Genomic DNA, 25171 nt, shown 5'->3' with positions numbered 1-25171 from the left:
TGAACTGTGTGTCACCTCTGCTGCGATACTCCTCCTTAACTACTGCTTCTGTGTCGCTCACAAGTATAAGTATAGTATATATACTCTTTTGATCCCGTGAGGGAAATTTGGTCTCTGCATTTATCCCAATCTGTGAATTAGTGAAACACACTCAGCACACAGTGAAGTGAAGTACACACTAATCCCAGCACAGTGAGCTGCCTGCAACAACAGCAGCGCTAGGGGAGCAGTGAGGGGTTAGGTGCCTTGCTCAAGGGCACTACAGCCATTCCCACTGGTCGGGGCTCGAACCGGCAACCCTCCGGTTACAAGTCCAGAGTGCTAACCAGTGGGCCACGCCTGCCCCCAACTGTATCTAACTATGTCTCTTATACTGTACATGTTTGATTCAATCCCACGTCTGGCTTTAGGCCTCTTTTCTCTTATTGTGCATGTGGATTTCACTTTGATCATAAAGCTCATGTATCACAAAGTCTCCTCAGTTTTCACCTGCCTTTAGACCTTTCCTACTTGACTCCTTCCTACCACTCTTTGATGACTGCATTTAAATGTAATCTTGTATTGTATTGGATGAGGATTTCCTATACATTGCATTGTATTCTGCTCCTCTGTCTGTTTCTTTTTTCCCCCATTCCTTTCTTTCCATCTCTCTCTGTCTCTCTTGATCTCTCTCTCTCTCTCTCTCTCTTTCTTGCCCCCTCTCTTGTTTAACAGGAGATAATTACATAGGGTGTACGTGCTTGTTCGAATATGTTTTAACGTACAAATGAGTGTGTGTGTGTGTGTGTGTGTGTGTGTGTGTGAGAGAATGTAGAAGAGATGTTTGCCCCTGGGTGATCTTCTCTGACAGGATAATAGTGGAGGAGAAGCCACTCTACCTTTTCACCAGGGACTCCGATCACCCCTTCCGCTCCAATTAGGCCGACTGGGCCCTACAAAAGAAGACACGGGAGAGGAAGAGAGGAAAAAAGAGAGGAGTAATGAGAAGAAATTAGTGGACACGACCCATAATACGTCATCAAGACTTTAAAAAAAAAAAAGACTCAGTGTTTTCTTGTACTGCTTCCAACCCTCAGTTGACACAAAGGAATGCAAGGAAGCCATAGATTACACTGTAACGACCGTATGAGTTATGAAGACAGCTTTCCGTGTGCATCTTAAATGGAGTACTAGACATGTAGCTATATGCTGTAAAAGTCACCCGACTAAAAAAAGAAAGCAACGAGTCATCCATCCCCAGAAGCAATGTTGACACACACGACTAACTCTGCCCACATGGGCAGCCCATTCACACATTAATATTAGTAACACCTGGGACAGACCCATGTCGGATCAAAGAGACAAAGGCCAAACACCTCTGGACGTGTCCGTGCAGTTGCCTGGCGGGCCAGACTCATCGCTCCAGACAATCTTAGCGCTTTTTCAAAAAACATGGCTGTTATTAAGTTCTTAATGATGAATGTGTGTAAAGAGGGGTGATTCCTCCTTGAACATCCAGCTCTCATGCTGTCTGTCTTGGATTCATTTCCTGCAGTCTTTGCCTTGTGTTTCTCCTCTGTGGACTTCAAATGAATTTCCCTTCGTGCCCTTCTTTGAGTTTTGTTCTCCCTCTCTTTTTTTCTCTCTCTCTCTACCTCACTCTCTCTAACTCTCAGTCCCTCTCTTGAGATTAAAATTTCACACCACGTTCACCTGACATTTTCATTTAGGTTTGATTTGTTCAACTATTCAACTGTTCAACTACTGTTCGACATTCAACATCAACATACTGTTCGACATTTCCAACTATTCTTTTTTTTATATTGGACTTATTAATTTACTGCAAAAGAAAGCTTTGTATTTTTTCAAAACTCTGGCCTTGTAAAACCTGACAGAGCGTATATGTAACCTGGGGATATAGAAGTCGATCCACATTCGTCAGCAATAAATCCCCCCGGCCAATTTTGACTTCATATCGGAAAACTGCTGTAAGAAAGAACTCTTTGTTGAGGCACAGAGCTTTGCATTACAACATGTTTAACCTACATTCTGCAGAACATCCCACTCCACCACTCTGACCCAAACACACTGGCATTTGACCATTAGAGCAAAACAACGGTTCCCAGACCTTCAACATGCACTTCTCAGGGTAAGATAAGGAAGAAAACAGTGGATAATGTAAATACAGGGAGAAATCTAAAGGGAGTAATTGCTTCCAGATCAGACGTCTGGAAAAAACGCTGCGGCTTTGTCAGAATGCCAGACACCGCACAGCGGAGCTGTGGCTGCGACCGAGTCTTTTGTGAAGCCCCCTGTGTACGCTGGGAAGGATGACTGGTAAACACATATGCCCGGCTCACAGCTCGCCACCACCAGCACCAGCTCACCCAGAGCTGCAGACAGACAAGCCCCGAGGGTGAGGCAGCACAGCTCTGTGTGGGACCATCTGAGTATCATGTTCCCTTCTTGTGCAAATGCATCTCTGGACATCACTGTCATCTACACTGCCGTTTTCTATTGTGAATTGTCCACCCTCCCGTTTGTCTACAATCCCTGCTTTCTCTGAAGGCTGTCCTCATCTGCTTGACAGAGAGCACATCTGCGTCGGGTTTAAAAATAGAAAATACCACAAGCAGGCAGACTCAGTGATAGACAAATGGTTCCCTTCTAGACAACACTTCTGAAGAGTATTAATTGGGGCTGTGGAATGGGGTGATGGTGGTGGTGGTAGTGTTGGTGGTGGTGTTTCTGAAACTCCCCCTAAGCCTTCCTGGAAAAGTGGATGGCGACTGCGACCACTAGAAAACTCTGCCATGGCAACATGCGCAAAAGTGTGAGGGGCAGTGACTCAGTCCGACATGCGACATGAGTGATGTAATACCCTCTATTATATAGCGAACATGATGACTTTAAAAGCAAATGCTCAGCTAAACCAAAAACCACGGTGGTCACTGTCAAATTACCACTGCTATGCTTAACTCCTGCCAAAAAGCAGAGCGAACAATCAGCACTATCATTACAAATTAACAAATGTCCTTCTGAGTCACTCAGTGCATGTCTGTTTATGCTAATTTCAAATTTAAATGTTTTGCCTTTAAACCTCTCATTTCAAACACACAGAACCCATGTTGGTGTCCTATAGGGATTCAGAAAGTGCTGTCTTGTAAGCGCACTCACATCCATTCTAAAGCACACACCGGTTAGCTTTCCACACAGCCTCATTGTTACCCGACTGCCGGTGGGCCAGCACCGCTGCACACACAACACCCCTCACACAACACGCAGAGAAAATCCCTTAGAACACCAAGTGGGACAGGTGGTGTCACGTATCCCGGACATACAGGAAACTCATTCGAGAGGGTTGTTAGTGACAGGGCCTCTTCACGAAACACCTTAAGTGTTCGCCAACGAGCGGATCTCAGCTGCATTTAGGCATCAAGGCCAGGAGAGACGGAGACACAGAGCTGACAATTACAGCTACTTAAAGGTGTGGGTCTATATGAGTGTGTGTGTGTGTGTGTGTGTGTGTATTCTTTCATCTTTCTGCTTTCCTTTACCCTCCTGATGAGCCCATCCTGCCCAGTATGAGTCATCTGTTGGAGACTGCTGAGTGAGCTAAAGGATCTCTCACATGACATGAAACCTGTAAAATGGATTGGGCTTTGGGCAGAGTGGGTATTGAATCTCACATGCTGTAAAAAGTTAAGAGCTCTGTCCTGGGAGATACAGTAGATGGCTCGTTTGGTGCCAGGCTGCACTTAATTGAGTCTGGCTGCACACGACTGCACACATACATCTGGTCGCTTGGGCTAGCTGAGATGCCCTGGACACGACAAGGCCACAAATCCCTTCAGAGTTTCTTTTCCATCACGGCCACCCTGGGGTCACCCAACATAAAGCGCTCCGTGACCATATCCACCAGGTCAAATCACTGATAGGGAACAAAGAAAACCTCCAATAAAAGTAGAGATCAAAGGCTTTTTGGGTACCACTCTGAAAGAGGCTTTCTGAAAAGTGACCTGTTGACAGCAACACATCCCGCCCAGGGGGGGGGCATCCGAGGTGACCCGTGGCTAATCTAAGGAACACTGACAGCATCTTTCAGACAGTCCTTTCTTTATTTATTTGGAAAGTGACGTAATGGCGTTCATTAAACCGCCCCATATGGTCCAGATGCCACTCCGCTCTTCCTGCAAAACCAAAGGGCCTGCAATCCCTGCTCTCCCCAACAGGCTGTGGTAACAATTTAATTCTTCACATGTGTGAGCTTGTACGGGCTACAGTCACAGGAGGCCAAGCTGACTGAATCCTGTTGATCTGCAGTATGCAAATATTATGATAGAGGCCTAGAGAAGGAAATAACTAAGAGGGTGGTAACATCATATTCATAGTCTTTTTCAATCATTTGTATCAAGTCTCAATTAATACACAGGACAGTGAGCTAAATGTGTTGGATACAAAGTTGTTACAAAGCACAGACCTGCACACTTTACACAATATTACATACTACAACAAAGAATTTTAACACATCCTGCAATTTTTCCACTTCATCTAGAATTCCGACAAAAGCTTGCATCCGTACTTCCGGGAGAACCCTGATGTGCTAACTTGATGGCAAAACACTACTATTCCCAAAGGCAAGAAAAGCAAACAATCTTGTTTTCTTTTTTTTATTACAAACACCATGGGAACATGCAAGTAAGCAAAAACAACCGAAATTACTCCCCCTGCTTAAGGCTCTCTCTCTCTCTTTCTCTCGCTCTCTCTCACTGTCTCTCTTACACACACTCTCTCTCTCTCTCTCTCGCTCTGTGTAGATGCTGACTCTCGAGTTGTTTAACAGTTGCTTCATGACTAATGACAGGGCAGCAATCATCCAAATACTTGTCCAACTGAAACTGGGTCAAGAGCCCAGTCAAGACATCAAGCGAGACTGATATTAAGTCATCTGGTTGTATGCTTTCCCCAAGCTTGATGCCAGACCACAAATACACACAAACACACAGACACACATATAGAGTCACACACATGAAAACACAGATATACACACAAGTAGACACTGCAACACACAGATAGACAGACAGACAGACACACACACACACCCACACTCCAACGAAAGTAGCTAATGAAAACCAAAACTATCTTGCGCAATCTCTCTCTAAAAAGATTATATAAAAAAAAACAGGATGGGAGTTCCATCCCTACAGTAAGAGTCTGAAAAAAAGGAAAGCCAAGAGTAAACTTACTGGAGGTCCACTTTTTCCAATGTTTCCAGGGTCCCCAATCTCTCCCTGTAATCAAAACACCATAAACAAGAAAAATATAGGTTTTGTGTCAGACATGTGAAAATCACAGCCACACTCTGCTGTAAACACGGTACATAATTTCAGCAAACAAACAAGCAAACAAACAATAAAAACTCCACAGCAAGTGCCTTCAATACATTAATTTCATTAACAAACCTGCTATTATGTCCAATCACAGCCAAAGAAGAATTCCTGCTAAGTTGTAATGAGGCATTTGACATATTTATGTCAAAGACAAACAATGCATTTTTCCCTCCTTATTTTGTGGCCTTAAGTACAGTCTAAGTGTGAAGACAAAACTAAAAGACTCCTAGTTGCTGTAATTCAGTCTAATAAAGTGTGTGTTCCTCGTGTCTTAGCAGTGAGGGCACCAGTTGTGTGGTGGGTATGAGGGCTAATTAGAGGCAATAAAGGAATGTGGAGAACAAGTCTGGATTCTAGCCCTGTTATTATATGGATGACACACCGCTAGGCTACCCAGGGAGAAAGTGCATATGGGACCAACATGCTCACATTTCTGTGCACTCTTTGCCTGGGTTCTGTGTGTGTGTGTGTGTGTGTGTGTGTGTGTGTGTGTGTGTGTGTGTGTGTGTGTGTGTGTGTGTGTGTATGTGTATGCATGTGTGTGTGCGTGTGTGTGTTTTCTGTGTGTCTGTGTGTCCATGTGTGCGTGTGTGTTTGTGTGTGTGTGTGTGTGTGTGCTTTCTGTGTGAGTCTGTGTGTGCTTTTTTGTATGTGTTTGTGTGTTTTCTGTGTGTCCATGGGTGTGTGTTTTCTTTGCATGCACACACACATGTGTGTGTGTGTGTGTGTGTGGTGTGTGTGTGTGTGTGTGTGTGTGTGTGTGTGTGTGTGCTTGAGTGTGTGTGTGCGTGTGTGATGTGTTCACAGAATTAAGCACCCCTTTCCGGCCCACACACACACACACACAAAGAAGTGTAATTTCAAAACGAATGAAGAGTTTTACCTTTGGTCCCTCAGGTCCCGGCTCGCCTATGAAGCCTTTCCGCCCAGGTCTTCCCTATGGAGCAGCAAATAAACACACACACACACACACACACACACACACACACACACACACACACACACACACACACACACACAAAGACAGTTTACCCATACTTCAATGCTCCTTGGCAAAGTAAGTAAAGACACAAACAGAAATGCTTTCAATGGCCTGTTAACACAGAGCACATTAGATGATTTGCAGCTTGCTTTTACACCACTTCTCAGCACACCAGATGAGCTGTTAAACTCTCCTGCAAGTCTGGTAGAGGTAGGTGCTCGCATTTGACATTACACATTGACATTGACAATTAGCCTAAGCTGAAGCTTCCCCTAAACCTACAATTACATATCACATCACATATATAGCACTCCTCCCACACATCTCTCCTCTATAGGCCTAGGGGCTTTCAGTAACTTGCAGACAGATTTTCCCTTTTTCTTTGTTCAATGTGTGTGTGTGTGTGTGTGTGTGTGTGTGTGTGTGTGTGTGTGTGTGTGTAAGCTTCAGCCGGGGGTCTGGAGGTACTTACTAAGGGCCCAGGTTTGCCAGGTGAGCCCAAAGGGCCTTCATCACCCTGCAAGCAAGCAACACAGAGTAGGGTAGAAACAGTTCAGTAAACATCCTAATTAGACTGTACGTGAGGCAGGAAGGCACTGCTCCCTTACCATCCCACTCGTCCTCACAGATGAAAAGACAGGATGGGCAGGGGCAGAGGAAGAGAGACAGAACATGAGACATAGAGAACAGAAATGAATGGAGGATGGCAGTCAAGGGAGACAAATGTGAAGAAAAAGAGAAAAGATGAAAGAAAAGTGAAAATGAAGTGAGAAACACATAAAAGGGGCAGAATGGAAAATGAGAGAGAGAACAGAGAGAGAGAGAGAGAGAGAGAGAGAGAGAGAGAGAGAAGAGAGAGGGTGGAGGAGAGGGAGAGCATCTGTGGCGTTGTAAATACAGCTGGGGCTTTCCAGGCCCATCACTCCACAGGAGCGCTAAACAAGCCGTTAGCAACACATCCTCATCTACACACACACACACACACACACACACACACACACACACACACACACACACACACACACACACACACACACACACACACACACACACACACACACGCCACACACACACACACGCTCGCCAGTGGCCTGGGAGTGAAGAGTCATGCAAACCTGCTGCTCACAAGGAAATGCAAAAGGCAACAGAAAAGCTGGGAATTTATACACTGATACTCCTCCAACAGCTCTCCAGCCCCATGGAGAAACCAGGACATTTTCACAAACACATGCCCGTCTGTGGTCGGCCACGACTGTCCTGTCTGCCCTGCTTTCTGCACAGAGACGGTGACTTTGCCATCTAAACACAAAGCTGGCACTGTTGCTCCACCATGCCAGTAGAGTCTAAGAGACAGACACTTCAAACAGACAGACAGGAATGCCTCCCAGCAACCGCTCTTTCTGGCTCACCCCCCCCTCTTCCCTTCCCCTCTCGCTGCTCTCTCTCTGGGCACCCGAGGCTCAGCGCCACTGCCGCGGCTGCCAGGCCCAATGTAACACGAGCACAATGGAAAGGTGTATGCGGTGTGTGCCGCTGCCAAAGGCTTCCGCTCCTTTTTCCACTTCTGGAAAAAACACACACACACACACTCACACACACACACACCCCCGGCTTTGTTTTTACTAGCTGCTGCTAATGAGGAATGACTTCATGCAGTGAAACATGCCCCTCAGTGGAGCGCAGACGTATATACACCAGCCACACTGCCTCAGAGCTTCTACACACACACACACACACACACACACACACACACACACACACACACACACACACACACACACACACATATGGAAAGGCTAAACACACATGCACATACACATTCTATGGGGCTGAAGACTATGCGCTGAGAGGCCAGGCGATAGGGCCGTGTTCTTGGGACTGGCCCCTCAGAGAAGCCTGTGAGCTCTGCGAGGGCAGAGACGGAGGTGGAGGAGAGAGGTAGGGAAACAATGTCATACTGTACCTCTGTTCCTTTTGGCCCCGGTGGTCCCTGAGGACCCCTGGATCCAAGCATCCCCTAAAAAAAACCACACACAGATGGTGAGGGATTAGTGTTCATGTTAGCGCTCTGATGAATAGCTGAAGCCCCACATTTAGAGAGGGAGAGAGTGGGACAATGACAGAGTGGGAGTGATTGTCGTAAAGCATGCGGAGACTAATGTGCATATACCTGATCTATGGCTGACAGCCCAAGTTCAGCTCAAGTTCAGTAATGTAGGATTTTTTTTTCCTTCTTTTTTCTCTGTCTTTACATGGGAAGAAGACAGTTAGTATTAGCATGTGTACCATACCTTAGGTCCAGGAGGTCCATTGGGGCCTGGCATGCCGATGTCTCCAGGAAAGCCCTGTCCAAGAGATGGAGACAGGTGTCAAAGATAAAGGTGGAAAAAAAACTTTTTTTTTTTTGTTCATGGCCTTGGGTTACTGCTGAGTAATCACATAGAGGCAATGTGTGCGCAATCAATCACTTTCCACAACAAAACCAAAGAGTCCCTGTGTCTACTCTGCCATCTTTCTTCTGTCTTTCACCATGTCCTAACCCATGCCCTGGACCTGCAGCCAGCTCCAATGAGGACCAGGAGCCACCAAGCCCACATGTGTCTGTAACCCCTGGCAAACAAGCCCATGAGACTGTCCATGCCCAAATGCATGTGGAATCCATGGCCACCTTTCTTTTCCATTGATTGCCGAGGTCTTTCCATTTTACTGCACATGTAGCCATATATAAATCAGGGACAAGGGAGAAGCACACACACACACACACACACACAGGCACAGGTCTGTAATGGGAACCTGATGCACGCACCGTGATTGATGACCTTATGGGCCTAGCTCTGTCAGAGGCACCTGCCAGCACCTTCCAAAATCTCACTTCATCTGCGGATGGCCAGCAACCCCCCCCCCCCCAACCCCCCAACAGTCACAATGCAATCACCACTGTTGCCGCTACTGCAGCCGCCATCACTGCTTTCTACACCTGCGATGGTTTTATCAGCGACAGGACCAAAAGAAGGAGAAGGGAATTTTTTTTTTTTTTTATAATGACCATTTTAAATATGACTTTTTAATTAGCACGCCACAAAATGCAGTTTCAATCTAACGGACATTAGATTAAAGACCCACAGTCCATCCAGAGACCTGTGTGAGTGAGGGGTTAACCTTCAGCAGACTGGGGATTACCATTATTCCCCATCTGCTGAGTTATAGCTTTTCGACATGAAATGTCACAACAGGAGAAAGGGACTCTTGTTAATTAAATGAGTTCAAAGACATCTTTTGGCCAGATTGCTGCATTGAATTCCACTAGATTCCTGTCTTTGGAAAAGAGTCTGCATGCTTCGCTCTCTGATCTCAGATCTTCTTTCCTTTTATGTAACACACAATCACTGTGAGCCTGCATGCAGCCAAAATTAGACACCATAAATGAGATCAGACACAGTTACACACAAGTCACAACACACATCCAGTAATGGCCTGAAACTACAGCATCTCAGATTAGAGTTTCCTTTTCACTCACAGTACACTGTGGGGTGCATGGAATACTTCTATCCACTAGATGGCCATTCATCTATATCAAGTGAAGAAAAACAATGTCTTTATCTTTGCCCCTTCAAGATTAAGATTCTTTTCTAATCATATTATTGTGTTACGTCACATGCTCATCCTACTCTTCATGCAATCGGACCTCAATACACACAACCTGATGATTGTGATGGTATGATCCCCAGTCCGCAATTCAACATTTTGTGCCTTGTGTGTCTCTCTTTCCCACAGTCATATCAGCAAGGCCGGCTATCAAGAGCTTTAGTGAGACTGCATCACGGCCGCAACACACCCACACACATGCACATACAAACACATCTGACTTCCACATGTCTCATTCCGTGCTGAAATTAAACACAGAGACAGAGCAGCATAAATTTGGCCCAGCTCTGGGATTAGGGGCTGGTGACCATACACATAACTCAGAAACATCAGTCAGCACAGTTCAGGATGTTTAACACCCCACACAACAGGGCTCGCCTCGTGATAAACATCAGCAGTCATCCATGATGGCAGCGATCAGAAAAATACCCCCATCTTATACCTGGTGACTCACACAGTGCTAACAGTCTAGTGTTACAGAAAGAAAAAGACTGTCAGTCCTGGCAAAGCAGCTTCAAACTGAAGTGTGTGTAAAATATTGGGCTGTTAAACACGAATGGGCAGTCTTCTTGATCTGCAGTTTCTTTTATGGACAATGCTCGGACTACTAATAGGAATGGGCCGGTGTGAGTTGTATGAGTTGTAGTAGCAAGGCTGAGTCTACTATGCTTGACTGGTCAGTACTCAAAAAGGAATGTGATGTTGTGGAACAGTCATCGTATATTGTATGTGTTTCTACTGTCGTTGTGTCTTCAGTGCATTCCTATGCAGTGTAACACTGAATCGTGTTCCAGGAGGACCTATGCCGATCCTTTATGCTGCTAAATGATGGATGACCTTCGCTGACATGTCTCTGGGAGCGCAGAGACTTTGATCAACTCAGAGGAGCTTGTCCATGTGAGTGGAATGCAAAACATAAGATCTACATTACCGCCCAATGCACTCGGGCCTTCCACTCGCCACTCCTATGCTTACACTTATGCTTATGTAATAAACCATGTGTGTATGTGTATGTGTGTGTGTGTGTGTGTGTGTGTGTGTGTGTGTGTGTGTGTGTGTGTGTGTGTGTGCATGTGTGTGAGTGTTTCTATGTGTTTTTCTGTGTGAGAGTGAGTGTATGTTTATGAAAGTGACACATATTGATCCCATTAGCAGACTTGTTATAGCGGAGGAGGACAGTGGCTCTTGGCGTCTTACCTCTGGTCCAGGTGGCCCCGGCGGGCCAGGGAGCCCCATCTCGCCCAGTCTTCCCTTTCAACAGACAGACAGGACGGAGCATATGAGACACTGGTAACACCTCAGCACAACCCAAACCGCTGCCAAGTCATTTACATACACAACTGTTCCCATTCACACAAACACAAAAACACACCCCTACACACACACACACACACACACACACACACACACACAGACACACACACTTACACAGAAAGAGACACATACACACACCAAGCTAGGGCAACCCAGGACTTGTTCTACAAAGCCGCCCTCATTTCTTCCTTGGCTGGGAGTCTGCTACCCCTGGGAGTTGCCAGCATTTGTCGGGGATGGACACTATGGGTGGTAATGTTTCTAACCTCCCCTTTTCTTCTCATGCTGACTTGATATTACTAAAATTACTGCCAGGAGTCCTGGCGCTACAACTACAAAAGATTATCCACCCTGGGGGGATGCAAGGGTTCTGAACCAGGACAAACATGGCAAAGAACAAGCACAAGCAAAGTTAAGCACAGAACACCACTCAATGGTCCAGCACCTAGCTGTGTCTACAGTGCTACTAAAACAGAATGAATCATCCTGATCATGACCCCACCCGCCAGACACACACACACACACACACACACACACACACACACACACACACGCATACTGTGGGTATAAGTTCCATTAATGCTGACTCAGAGATACCAATTACTCTAACCCCTACTCATCCATTAACGGTGAACGCATGCCAAAAACCTCTTGAAAGTGTTTTGCATTTAATGGCCTTTTCGAGGGCAGAGATGTGTCTGAATCCCGAGACGCAAATAAAACGGGCAGACGTACGAGTGGTCCTGGTTTTCCCCTCGGCCCTGGAGGTCCTGGCAAGCCTGGTGCACCCTGCAAACCAAACATCAAACATAGTGAATGCAATCCCTCTGTCTCACACACACACACACACACACACACACACACACAGATACATCCAGACCACATGTGCGTTTGATGGTGTAAGATACACCTCTGGGTGTTTGTTGCTTGTTTAGTCTGTAGCCTACAGTGTGTGGGCCTGTGCTGAGAGCAATCCTACATGACGAAAGGGCTGACACGTCTCTCTTCACAGTAATGCTCCCCACTGGCATGGCTCAGCAGTGATCGGCTGGCAATAGTTAAGGCCTCAAGAGGTGTCAAGTGCTGATCTACTCACTGCGTCTCGCCACAAATACCAGTAAAGCACAGTGCGGTAAAGCAGTATAACATGAATCACACATTTGGGTAGATCTCTTTATCCTCTCCATTTACTTTACTTATGTATGCCGAGATCTATATAATGACTGTGTGTACATTAATTATTATAAAGGCCAACACCCACTGGCGACGGCATTCGCGTCTATGGATTTGACGCTCAAGAGATAGTGATAATGAGATATGAGATAATTTTCTAAACGTTGGCATTGATGCGCGTCAGATGCCGCCAGTGTGCTTTGCTCCGTTACAAGTAATGGATTTCTAAACTTTGGCGTCACTTGACGCGTGTCAGACGCCGGCAGTGGGCGTTGGCTTTGGTGATAATCCAGCTGACGAGTGACCTCCATTTTCTCCCTTACCTTATCGCCCTGGTAACCGTTTTCGCCTGGCTCGCCTCGTAATCCAGGTTCCCCCTGAATTGCATCACAGAAAAATCATAAAATAGAGACAACACACTGCAGCATCCCACCCATGGAACATAATGATGATACCACATAAAACTGGGCTCAGCCATACTCCTCCCACAATTACCCACAGTCTCAACACAAACCATGCAAGCATGCACACAACCATTTTCCACCTAGCCAACTCTGCTCATCACCACTCATTGGCAATGACCAATTACTTTAGCACTAGCACGCTAAACTCACAAACACACAAACTCACTGCAATAATAGAAATATTTAGATCACCTTATCACCTTTCAATCCAGGTGGCCCCACCCTTCCAGCCGGGCCCTGCCAACGAGAGAAAAAGGTAGGGGGGAGGGAGTGGGTGGGGGGGGAGTGGTGAGGTTGGGTGGAGTGGAGTGGAGTGGAGTGGAGAGGTCCTGAGTGTGGGCCATTTTGAGAGTGAGGTGTTCTACAGTAACATAAGTGAAAGCACGGTGGACTGCAGCTGTTACCTGGGGTCCTGAGATTCCCTGTAGGCCGCGGAGTCCTTCAGCCCCAGGGTCGCCCTGAGAGAGAGAGAGGGGGGGGGGGGGGTCACATGAGACATGAGCATTTGCCTATTTGTAACTGTTTGTTTCTTTATTATGTTTTATGTAAACTAAAGACACTTGTAGAGAGGGGGCCCGTTTCTATTTTTACCCAAATATGAAGCTGTGTTATTTTTATTATTATTATTATTATTATTATTATTATTATTATTAAATAGTACTTAATCTTGACCAGAGTTTGCCCTGAAATATCCAGCCTATGTGGTGAGGAAGTGGACAAGAGTTTATGACAAGCAGTGAATGCATTATAAAGATGCCAATCCTCCATGACAACATTCGTACAGTCTGAGACTTCAGACAGACCAAAGTTTAAGGCCCCACTGGGAATAAGCTTCATCTGGGAAAGCGCTTATTCCACCACCTGTGATACCCTGCCAGAACTAAATGACATGTTTCAGAGGAAACGTTCAATCCCTTTGTGCCAGCTCCCAGCCTTGGCCCGACCGTCACACAAGTTTGCGCTTTGCCCCAAAACATCCCATTCCTCCATGTCAACATCTCGCTGTGAGATCAAAGCACCGCTGGCAAACAATCATACGGACTGGCCTTATCATCTGCCTGCGTGTGCTAATAAATCAAATCTAATCCAGCCTGACACTGGATGAATGACCATCTGTATCCATGCTGGCCTGATAGGAGCTCCTTTTTGAGTCACGCATGAGTCAACCACCTATGTTGAACAGAAAGTAATACAGCTGAGGCCCTGAGGACCTCTCAGGTATATAATGTGAGGCCTGGGGCAGTTTGTGCATGGCTCTGATACATATCTAAGTGGTTCCAGTTGGACCAGGAGCTCTCTGGTGGGTGTAATGCTGTTTTGTAACAGTGTGCTTTCAGGCCAGAGGGCCACTATGGAAAATGGAATTAGGACCAAAAGGACAATGCTAATAATCTGTAATAACTAAATACGTAATAACCTCATTGGACCTCATTGGATGCAGGCCCTTCACCTTCTTGAGGTCCCTAATGGCATTCCTCTACTATTATAGACACACACACACACACACACACACACACACACACACACACACACACACACACACACACACACACACACACACCAATGACCTGTTTCATGTCCGTATGAAAGACTGCTGTCGTCAGGGATACAGTTTTAACTTCCTGACGTTCGCATCTGCAGCAGACTGTTCCTATTGTTTATGTACAACCTCGGGAGAATATACCACTCCAGCAATATGAAGTCCAGATTCCTGCATGAGTGAGCATGTGCGTCAGTGTGCGTGTGGGTGCATCTGTTGGACACATTGATCGCATCAGACTGGCCCTGTTCTCTGGTCCCCCTGATACACACACACACACACACACACACACACACACACACACACACACACACACACACTGACCTGAGCTACTCTCAGCGGACATGAATTCAGTGGTGTGTAGGTGACTCAGTGATTGACTCCAGCAACATAAGCAATCCCAAACTTTAAGGACTTAATGATTCATTTAAATTGTTTGGAAAGTTCCTGTTTCATCACGTATAGGTCTCTAAAATGTGTGTGGAAAATGTTGTAAATGTGCTTTGTCGGTGATGGTGCTTCATTGTACTGTAAAAAATGTGTTGCTTGTTGTGTTTTATTTCGTGGGCAACTTTGGTAAGGGTTATCCAAAATAGTCCTGAGAACATCAAATGTATATGATACACTTGTGCAAATCATTTGTGGCATAGCATAAGGAGAGAAAACATCTGAATGCCTTGGCCAACAGATAAAATCCTCCTAGTGTTGCAAAAACATTGAACTACCAACAGATATAATAGCTAGTTCTACACACCACACACCCGTGGCCTACTGGTTAGGGCTTCGGGCTTGTAACCTCTCCGTGTTAGTGTGTGCTTCACCTCACTGTGTGTACACGGTGTGCTGTGTGTGTGTTTCACTAATTCACGGATTGGGATAAATGCAGAGACCAAATTTCCCTCACGGGATCAAAAGAGTATATACTTATACTTATACTATATCTGTGCGATCTGGAGTAGACTAACATTGTTTATCATCCACTGAGACCAGATTAGCACAAGACTACCCTACATCTGATGAAAATACATAACACATATTTTACCAGCTAATGTCACCCCTGAGGTTTGAGTTAGCACGACACAAGTGTTTCACATCCATCCATGGCATTAATTTCTCGGGCTCGGACAGAGCGCTAACCCTAAATGATGAGCGGGAGCATGGGAGAGAGTCTTTCCTTTGGCCTGTCCGCAGCTGCGGGGTTATCCCCCATCAAAATGATCAATACTAAGAGTCACGGCTGGCACGAGAAGAGCGAGCGCCTTTTAATGTACCGTCATAAACGGCGTGCGGCTTGAAAGAGCTGAGCCCATCTGGTGTTGGGTAAGCACTCTGTTTGATGGCGAGGAGAATGGGCTAATGGCACTGCTGGATGAAGACTAATCACACGCAGTTCGTAAAAAAAAGAAAAGAAAAACGATTTTATACCCCCGCCATGGCATGTGAGAAACGGGGCGGCGGGAGAGTTGAGAGGCCAGGATGTAATGTGAAACCACCAGCTCCTGTTTCCACCAGACGTATGATCTCGAACATACCACGTACCACGCAGAGACACCAACAATGTTGTGTGTGTGTGTGCATGGCTCAGGACTAGTTTGCCATGGAATGCTAATAACATAAAGGACAAACCACTGTTGATAAACCTGATGGAAACCACATTCAAACTCCTCCACAGGTCAATGTCCTACCCGACACCAGTTTCACTAAAACCCAAAAGAGCCTTTGAAAACTTGGACAAATAAAACCCACACACGTGCTTCAGATGGTCTGGAGAAACTGACCCACCCCAAGCTTCAGGGGTAGCTGGAGATAGCCAGCAATTAAATTAGAAGATAGAATGACTATATTCATCGAGTTCAAAGGCAATCTCTGGTCCTTGTTGAGAGTTGTGACTGGTTCCACTCAAAGTGAACTGCTGAGGTGTCATCTTTCCCAGAGTGCAAATCCAGCCTTTTATCACCACGTACAATAGAACAGGAGAAAAACAACAGCCGCCCCATTCCTCTCTGAGAACTACAGTCTCAGCAGTGTGGTGGAGAAATCCATGTCTTTTTAGATGATAGCCGATCACTTTAGTTTTATTTTCGCACGGCCCAATTGAGGTTGTCAAATCAAATTGAATTGAAAAGGAACACCCGGAGTGCTTGCAGCATCTTGGTTAAGTTCTTTGACGTACGTACACTGTGTGGTTGTTACATACAGCACAGGGCTGCGTAAGAATATTCCTCAATGTGTCCTTTGAGAATTTGAAACTGTAATGAGTCACTTGTTGGCAGAACACTTGCCTGTGTTACTGTCCCCACTGTGACGTTTGGGGCACAACACATGTTGAAATGGAAACTTTCCCAAATCCCAACATTAAAAGGACTGCCTTAAGTATCCGCCATCTGCTAGCCAACCACAGCATGGTTAACCATACTTGGGACTGACCACAGTTGTAAATCTGATGCTGGTCAAAAAGCAAAACGTAATCGCCTATCCATCAACATTATCATGAACCTAAATCAAGCCGTTTGCCTGAGGAGTGAAAAAGTCGATTAGGCAACGTTCATGAGCTTGAGCAACCATCACGACACTGTGTCATGCAGATGTCTACGACAGCATATTCATTACATTTAATTACAAGGGTCTGGAAGCTTGACCTGGTTTTAGACACCCCTTGCGACTTCAGATCACAGAGAAAAATCTAAAGCAAGAAATAAGACTAAAGGCCATTTTGGACGGATGGACAGGGACAGACAGGGTCTTTCAAAGGGTTGTGGTTGGAATGAGGCCTCTTGGCATGGATGCATGCTTACAGGAGATGGGACCAATTTGTAGCGTGGAACATCCCGCCTATACACTTTACATTTGAAAGATTTTTCCATTTTTCCAGGGAATATACGGTGGGGAGGACATGACGAATGCATGCCCCGCCAGCCTTCCTTTCACTTCAATGACAGCATGTGGTTCCCATTGGAACCGTGTCGGATCTGGCTCCGCTTGTCGTGATGGACAACAAATCGGAACTGGACCCCATCCTGCCACGATGCTCCTAGAGAATAATGTGGCAGCACACTGCACTGGGATGAACTGAGACAGACGGAGGTGTGCTGGAACTGGTCCTTTGGCACTAAATAGGGCTATCTCTCTAAAGCAACACTACACTACAATTTTCCATGTTTTGAGATATGCTTTTATCAAAGAACTATTTTTGGTATCATCTTTGGTATTATGTTGATGTCATATAGTCATCTGAAGGATAGGTATTTCTACATGTGTCATTCCAACCGGCCATCCAGGATATCCACTATACAGTTAACTGTTATGTGTAGAAAGCAAAAAAGATAGGAAAAGACAGCAACAATGAAAGAAAACCTTTCACAGCACAACAGTGTGGGCTATATCACCAAGAGACACCAGTTAGCATGTTAGCAAGCTTTAGCAGTGCCAATAAGGCTATGGGTGGTATTTGCAAGGTGTTGCATGCCGTTTAGGTAACTCACTAGTTTTATACCAAACTCTGTAGTTTTGCTTTAAAAGTTCTTATAACTGTTCCTTAACAACAAATCGACTAAAAAGAGCACACTCAGTGTGTCCTGCAGTGTAGCTCATCCAGACTGGTGAATGAATCCAATAAATGTGTTGTAAGGATTTGGCCCAAGTTCATCTCCTGGCTTTCTTACCAATTGGCGATTCAATTGGATTGGCTGGTGAAACTGTTGGATAGTCCCATTACAATTCATTTCAATTATACTACTTGTCTGTTTTTGACCAGTTTTTTTTTTAAGTAGGCTATTTCAGAATTTTACACCAACTCCAACCAACTGGTGACTCTATTGGATTGGCTAGTGAACGTGTTGGACAGTCCCATAACAATCCATTTCAATTATATTACTTGTCTGTTTCTGACCAGTTTTTTTCAGTGTTCCAGAATTGTACTCTTTTTGTGATGCAGTGAGGCAATTTGATAGCTGTTCAGACATTGCACTAGGGGATGTAGTGGAACCAACTAACCGTGTCCAGCTGTGAAAGGCGTTCGCCTCTGAATGTACAATCTCTTTACAGTAGCCCTGTGGCAGGGAAGCCACGGCCTCTTGGCAGTTTGTAACATTGTACGGACAGATGGCTCCACACAGTCTCTGAGCTGTGGCCTTGCCGAGGAATGGAGCGAAAGGTAAGTGTAAATCCATCCCAAACTCAGGCAGGTTCCATGCGTGAAAAGCAGCAGGAGTAGCCCCCTTAAATCTTACTGACTGCTGTTTCAGAAGCATCAACAGGGGCTCTGACACCGAACCCTCCTTTTGGGGGGCCTTAAGATTAGTAATAGGGCACGTCGGCTGGCTCACCTGAATGCAGGTGTGAAAGCAAGATTTGCGACAACATGTTTCTCACCCTATGTTCCAGGCACTTGCCTCTTTTTTCCCCATCTTCGCTTTTCATTTTCGCCATCTCTAGATATCTACAGCCTACACTACCATCCGACTTCTGTCTCGTCTTTTTCTTTCTTTCCTTCCCCCTCTGCTTTCCTCCCACTGAAGCTCCGTGACAGGCCTCCGGTGCCTCTCCTTCTCTCCTTCATCTCCCTCTTCCCTCACAGCAGGATTTAGAACCCAACGTCAGGGAAGTTCCAAGTCTTCCTACGCCAGTTTATCTCTAGATCTCTCTCTCTCTCTCTCTCTTTGTGGATCCATCTAGGGCTGACAGGCCGCCAAGCATTTAGAGAGCATAAAATATTGGTAATCCATCCTTTGGCAGAAGCTTGCTGGCCAAGCTAAGCACTTTACGGTAGCACTCAGGAGAGAGCCGCATATTCTTGCCATCAAAAACAAATGACCTGGGCTCGGTACTCCAGTAACTCCTGAGAGGAAAAGAGTCAGACTGGCACGAAAGATGTCCACTGATCTGTGAAGACTCTCCCTGCCTTAGTACTGTATCAATCAATCATGTCATTAGAAAACAGATTAAGAAGTAAACTAATGAATCATCAGAGGAATGATCAATGACAAAATTCTTCATTAGGAAAACAAATGGTCACAATTGTTTAATGCTTGCCAATTACTATTTCTTTAGCCCAACACAGCAAAAGATGAGTGCAACACAAGGGAAGCCTATGAACAATCATCATGTGGTAGGATGCATATTGATTGATGTTTCACATGAAAAGTAATCCGAAGACACAGTAGCATGCGTCCAGACGGTTGTCGGGACAGAGAGTGATTTTTCTTCAAGGTGGCCATCAGCAGAGATTTTCAGTCTCATGATAGTATTTCATACTGAGTCACTAGGATCACTAGGATTTATACATCTTATACTACTTATGAACCCTTTAAAACATACCGCATGTAAGAAAGCAATTTAAAGTTTTCTTAATGATAGTCATGTATGATTTGTTTAACTTTATTAAAATCTCAGATCTACAAGATAAAGCAGGCAAACAAAAGTGTAAGAATGTGGGAAATCAATCAGTACCATCGGGTAGAATACTAGAATGCTTTCTCAGTTTACTCACTCTCAGTCCTGGAAAGCCTCCAGTCCCAGTCCCTCCAACAGGCCCCTGGAGGAAAAAAGGAGATATTGGAAATAAATGCTTTTTGATAAAGCAAGAAAAATAATGGAAGATGATACAACCTACTATTCCATTCACTTGAAGACTGTATAAATATTTGCCACAAACAGATTAATGCATACAATCTTATTTAACACCAGAAAATAAACAAAGGGCAAAGAAAAAGAAACATTGTAGGCTCAGATCCTGTATCACAGCACCTTCAAGTGTATTTTTTTCAGCTGAGATCCGCCAAGCATACAGCTATTTATCTAATATATGGCTGCTCATTTCAACACCATTGAGTTTTATGGAGCTTTTAATATGACTGGTCGTGACACTAACTGAGTGAAGTAACCTGAATAGACGCTTACTAGAGCTACAATATTCTACAGAACACCTACTGTAAGGGTGATCATTCTACGGTAATTCTATAAATCACTTTTGATTTTCTACACGTAAAACTGAAAAAGGGGTACATAAATTGATAGCACGACAAAGAATATGTGTCTGTGTGTGGCTCACAGCAAAAGCTGTAAGTTGAGATTACAACGGCGTGGCTGCTTCACTGTAAAAGCCGCTGAGTACCGGTGTTTATTCAAACAGCTTGACACGAGCGAAAATGTTTTCATACAGACATTTTCTGCTCTTTAACCCTCCCTTTGCCAAGAGCCTTACCATCACAAATGATACCGTGAAGCATACTTTTATGAAAAGAAGATACATTTTGCTGACTTTCTAATCAAAACATAGCTCTCTCTATTTACAACTTTGTTCAAACATGGAAAAGCTGTCAACGCTTCCTTTTGGAGTATAGGGGCAAGTCCGGGCACACCAAGTGCGGTGAGAAGCAAGGATATGTAATTTCGCTACATCAACTAAATGGCCATAAACGCTTGTGAAGTTTTATACGCTTAACAGATTGCAAGGGGATTTAATTAGGTGTAATTAGGTGGTACCTCATTCCCATCCGGCCCGGGAGGACCCCTCTCGCCAGCGTCACCGACAACACCCTGAAAACAGGACAGACAGCTGAGTTACCGCATGGACACACCTTGGCAGTAAGTAGGCTATGACAAATGGGATGGGAGTGTTACCTCTGCCCTAGGTACCTTCAATATTCTTTGGGGGAATATGAGCATGATGGATTTAATGGCTACATGAGTACTTCCCATTTCAATTTATCTTGATGTATGTTAAGTTAAGGTATGTGCACTCTCTCAATCTTCAGTACCCAACCCCTACAAATGTTCAATGGTCTCAAAATACAGAAAGTGCCCTACTTTTGTCTAACACACAGGTGCAACCCCAAAAACACATCAACAGTTGGAAGATCAAGTACAATTGTTGTCCATTCGAGAACACAAGATGTAAAATGTACTGCCAGTTCTAATTGGTGAAAGTGTGTTGAATTAAACAAGAATCAAGCACAGTCCTCAGTGCATAACAGTCTACAGTCCACAACTGTGCTAAGTGATGCCTTCATTTTATTGGCTCTGTTGGCTCTTGGATGTTGGCACCTCGTTCGGCATGACCAAATGGGACATAGCTGATGGCCATGCATACTGTTGGATGTCACAAGTTTTATGACTGCAAGGTTCATTCATTTAACAAACTCTGTGTTGCGTGACCTTTGTACAAGGTACATTCCACTGTGTTGACATGTAAACACACTGTGTATATACCCCCAAACTGAAAAAAACTATGGACTATGTGCAGCACCAAATGCTAGTATTTCAGAGTCCATCTATAAAAGGCACCTAGAGTCTCTCTGTTAGATGTTAGTGGGTTTTGATGTTGGCATAAAGGCCTTGTCCCACTGGAGGCCATGGAAAAAGTCTGCTTCACCCAGAGGAGTCATGTTCTGTGGCGTTGTTCTCACCACCATCCCACACACACACACACACACACACACACACACACACACACACACACACACACACACACACACCTCTTCTCATATTTACCCCATGGAATTTGAAAGTCTTCCATACAGCTTTCAGCGACCCAGAGATGTTTGATAATGCAGTCCTGATCAGTGACACTGGGAGGACTGCCCAGTTGGCACCAGGGCAGCTTGCAGTCTGTCAGACGCTTTTCGCCAATGCTTGTGTTTTTATAAGGCTAATACTTTTCAGACTGCTCATTCCTGGTGCCAGTCACTGGCTACAATGTGCAATCATCCCCATTAAAAAAAGCATTGCTTCAGTAACCTGGAACAAACATTTGCTGCAGGAGTCACACCAATTGTACTCTGGTGTGCTTTCCAAGGTGCTCTTTTGAAAGCCACACTTTCTGGCGAAGGATTTGGCACATTGAGTGTGCACACAGCTGAAATATGCGCCTATTGTTATGTGCCTGCAGGCCACATGAAGGTTAAGAATTACTGATTTGAAGTGCTTGAAGTGCAACTTTTTAGGTTACATAATAACGCTGAAAGACCTTCGAAGCATTTGTGTAGAACTGTTGTTGATATATTTCTAGGTCACAGGTACTCAGTGTCCATTTTAGACAACATTTTGTCTAAAAAAGAACAAACATTTACTCAAATAATATAAATGTCTTGTTCGGATAGATGGAAAGCTTGTTTACAACACTTTACCTGCCTTCCTTTTGGACCCGTTTTCCCAGGAGGGCCTGGAATTCCCTTGGAAATAAACAGAAAGAGAACAGCTCTTGATTACAGAGTGACATGTTTCCATATCAAGCACTCCTTTAGTCACATATCTACTATTTGCATCTACAACAAAACATAGACGCACTGCAATGGAATGAGTTGGTTAAACAATAACTTGGCATTTAGATTCAGTCGTTTTTATAGCTAACAGGTCATTTTTCCAACCTTGGCCTGGGTATTATGGAAAATTGTGTTCAATTATTTTTATAGCTTCAAAACATGAAATCCTGTGAGTCTCCATCACCATTTAAGCTCTCTATGCCAAATAAGTTCCTAGAAAAGGCAATGTGATAGATTTTTTTCAGTCCAACCCTGATCCACAAAAAAATATATACATGACTTGATTTGTCTGGAAAGGGGTTTATCCATCAAACTGTCTAGCCCCCCCTCAACAAGAACATGTACACACCGAAACTGCAAGGACAAGACAAAACACAGACAGCTGAAATTATTCAATGTGGTTGTTCACTTCTTGCCAACATATTTTTTGGAACAGAGAGGCTTGCTAGTGATGGAAAAGAAATTAACCGAGTTATAAAATCACCACATAGTGGAAGGTATTCACAAGAACAACATGTGTTACATTTTCCCCGCAGTAAAGAGGGAGAAAGGCATGCTATACACTATTGTATATTTTTACACAAAGAAAAGAATACATGCAGTGTAACTGGTTTCCACAGTAAAAAAAAAAACAACAACAACAGAAATAGACTCCTCATGTGAGGTCACATGACTTACTCTTTCTCCTTCCAGACCTACTGGACCTGCTAGACCTGGTGGGCCGATGAACCCCTAGAAGAGTGGCAATAACAATACAACCAATTACAGAAGGCTACACACTTAACTTTTCAAAAATATAACATATTGCATAAAACTCACATTGTAATGGTTTGTGCTTCAAGTGCACTAACATAAAAAAAATACCAAATAAAAGTACAATCTACTTTTCTTTGTAAAGCTGGTTATCAAGGTGTCCTCAATAATCACACATTTACAATTACTGCAGCAATAAATAAGAATTAATTTTCTATAAAAAAAAAAAGAATGGAGCTTGTCACTATACTGCTTAGAGACACATTTGAATCCGTTGAGATCCTCATGGCTCCATGCTTGGGCCTGTGGCATTTCTACTTATGATATAATTTATGTTTTACCTACTCATCAAACACCAGTTACAAAGAATAATTTGTGAAAAGCCCTGCAATTACCCTGCCTCCCCTTAAGAGCATTTTGCTGGAGAACATGCATTTGTATGACATAATCTCTTCACAGCATACATTGTCTCTACTGAGCTTCACTATCCACTAGCTATTGCATAGTAAGACACCTTGTTCAACAATTATGATTGTTTTTTATTGTTTTAGTTTTGTTTCTTGGAGTCACTGGTAAGCTTGGTCTTATCTGCACACATGCCTTATGCCTGATTGTTAGAAGTTAAAAATAAAGTTGACTGATATTTAGTAGACACTATTATCCAAAGCAACACAGACTCGCAATGGCAGGAATCGACAGATTGTCGGTGACATTACCATTGTTCCACCACACCTGTTTTTTGTATTATCACCCTACTGAATCATTGTATCATTACCTCACCAATCTATCAAATATAAAGTATGACTAGGGAGATGGTTTTAAAACGTATTTGAAAAGAGGTCCATGAAAATCAGGGTCTGTGCCCCCAGGTCGACCACGTCCATAATCCAAGAGAAAGGCCGTCTAGGCTGAGGGGACAACAGGTTATCTGCTATGTTTTGGTTTCTGGTTGAGTGAAATCACATGGCAAGTCAGTCAAAGATGAAACAAGATAGACGGGAGGCCTCTAAAGCTCTCTCTTTCCTTCTGTCTTGCCCTGTCTGCCCTTCTCTCCCCCGTGCGTTCTTCCTTCTTAGACATTCCTCTGAGACTGCAAAAGGCCAGGCTTAGTGAGAGTCTCTGAAGTCCCCTGACAGAAAATAATGCAGTGATTTGTTTGCAGTTTGTAGATGCATCTATTACAGCTTTCAACCTACTGTATAATCTGGTCTCCCACATTATACAGTTTCCCTTTTTTTCTTTGCTTTCTCTCATCAGCCAATTTCTTCTCTTTTTTTGCTCTCCCCTCCTTTTCATTTTGTCATTTAGAACTTTTCTTTTTTCCCTCTCTCTCGCTCTCTCTCGCTCATTCTCTCACTTCTTTTCTGAGCACTGTCTTGAATCCCCCTACTTTTCTTTCACTGTAACCCTACCCCCACTCCTTCTCTCTCTCCATCTCTTTCTCTTTCTCTCTCTCTCTCTCTCTGTCTCTCTCATGCCAGTGCTTCCTGAGGAGTATGCGCTGCGTGAGTGAAGTCGGCCAGCTTTGTTAAATAACACAGATCCTTGAACAGCCCCTAGTGGTGCTACACAGCTTTTTTCTTACAGCCTCACAGACCTCAGGTCAGCTGTTTGGTGAACAGGAATGGTAGCGCGAGTCGCCTGGCTGCCACTGTCTAATCCTCTCAGGA

General features: G+C 44.5%; 1 protein-coding gene across 2 annotated transcripts in view; it reads right to left on the bottom strand.

The window, feature by feature from the left end:
* LOC125300839 (collagen alpha-1(XXIV) chain) overlaps positions 1-25171 on the bottom strand; it is a 108186-nt gene that overhangs the window by 49927 nt on the left and 33088 nt on the right. The window contains exons 11-25 of one of the 2 annotated variants that reach the window (XM_048252977.1): positions 23427-23480; positions 22614-22658; positions 20971-21024; positions 19976-20020; positions 13352-13405; positions 13140-13184; positions 12807-12860; positions 12046-12099; positions 11194-11247; positions 8643-8696; positions 8315-8368; positions 6824-6868; positions 6253-6306; positions 5226-5270; positions 879-932 (exon numbers count right to left, since the gene is read on the bottom strand). In XM_048252977.1, coding sequence (XP_048108934.1) covers positions 879-932; positions 5226-5270; positions 6253-6306; positions 6824-6868; positions 8315-8368; positions 8643-8696; positions 11194-11247; positions 12046-12099; positions 12807-12860; positions 13140-13184; positions 13352-13405; positions 19976-20020; positions 20971-21024; positions 22614-22658; positions 23427-23480 — 765 coding nt within the window. The remainder of the gene's footprint in view (positions 1-878; positions 933-5225; positions 5271-6252; positions 6307-6823; positions 6869-8314; positions 8369-8642; positions 8697-11193; positions 11248-12045; positions 12100-12806; positions 12861-13139; positions 13185-13351; positions 13406-19975; positions 20021-20970; positions 21025-22613; positions 22659-23426; positions 23481-25171) is intronic. The other variant, XM_048252978.1, reaches the window with a different exon arrangement.

The sequence above is a fragment of the Alosa alosa genome, chromosome 9 (assembly GCF_017589495.1).
Source record: "Alosa alosa isolate M-15738 ecotype Scorff River chromosome 9, AALO_Geno_1.1, whole genome shotgun sequence".
In the NCBI taxonomy this organism is placed as follows: Eukaryota; Metazoa; Chordata; class Actinopteri; order Clupeiformes; family Clupeidae; genus Alosa; species Alosa alosa.
This window is presented reverse-complemented; position numbering and strand designations above follow the sequence as displayed.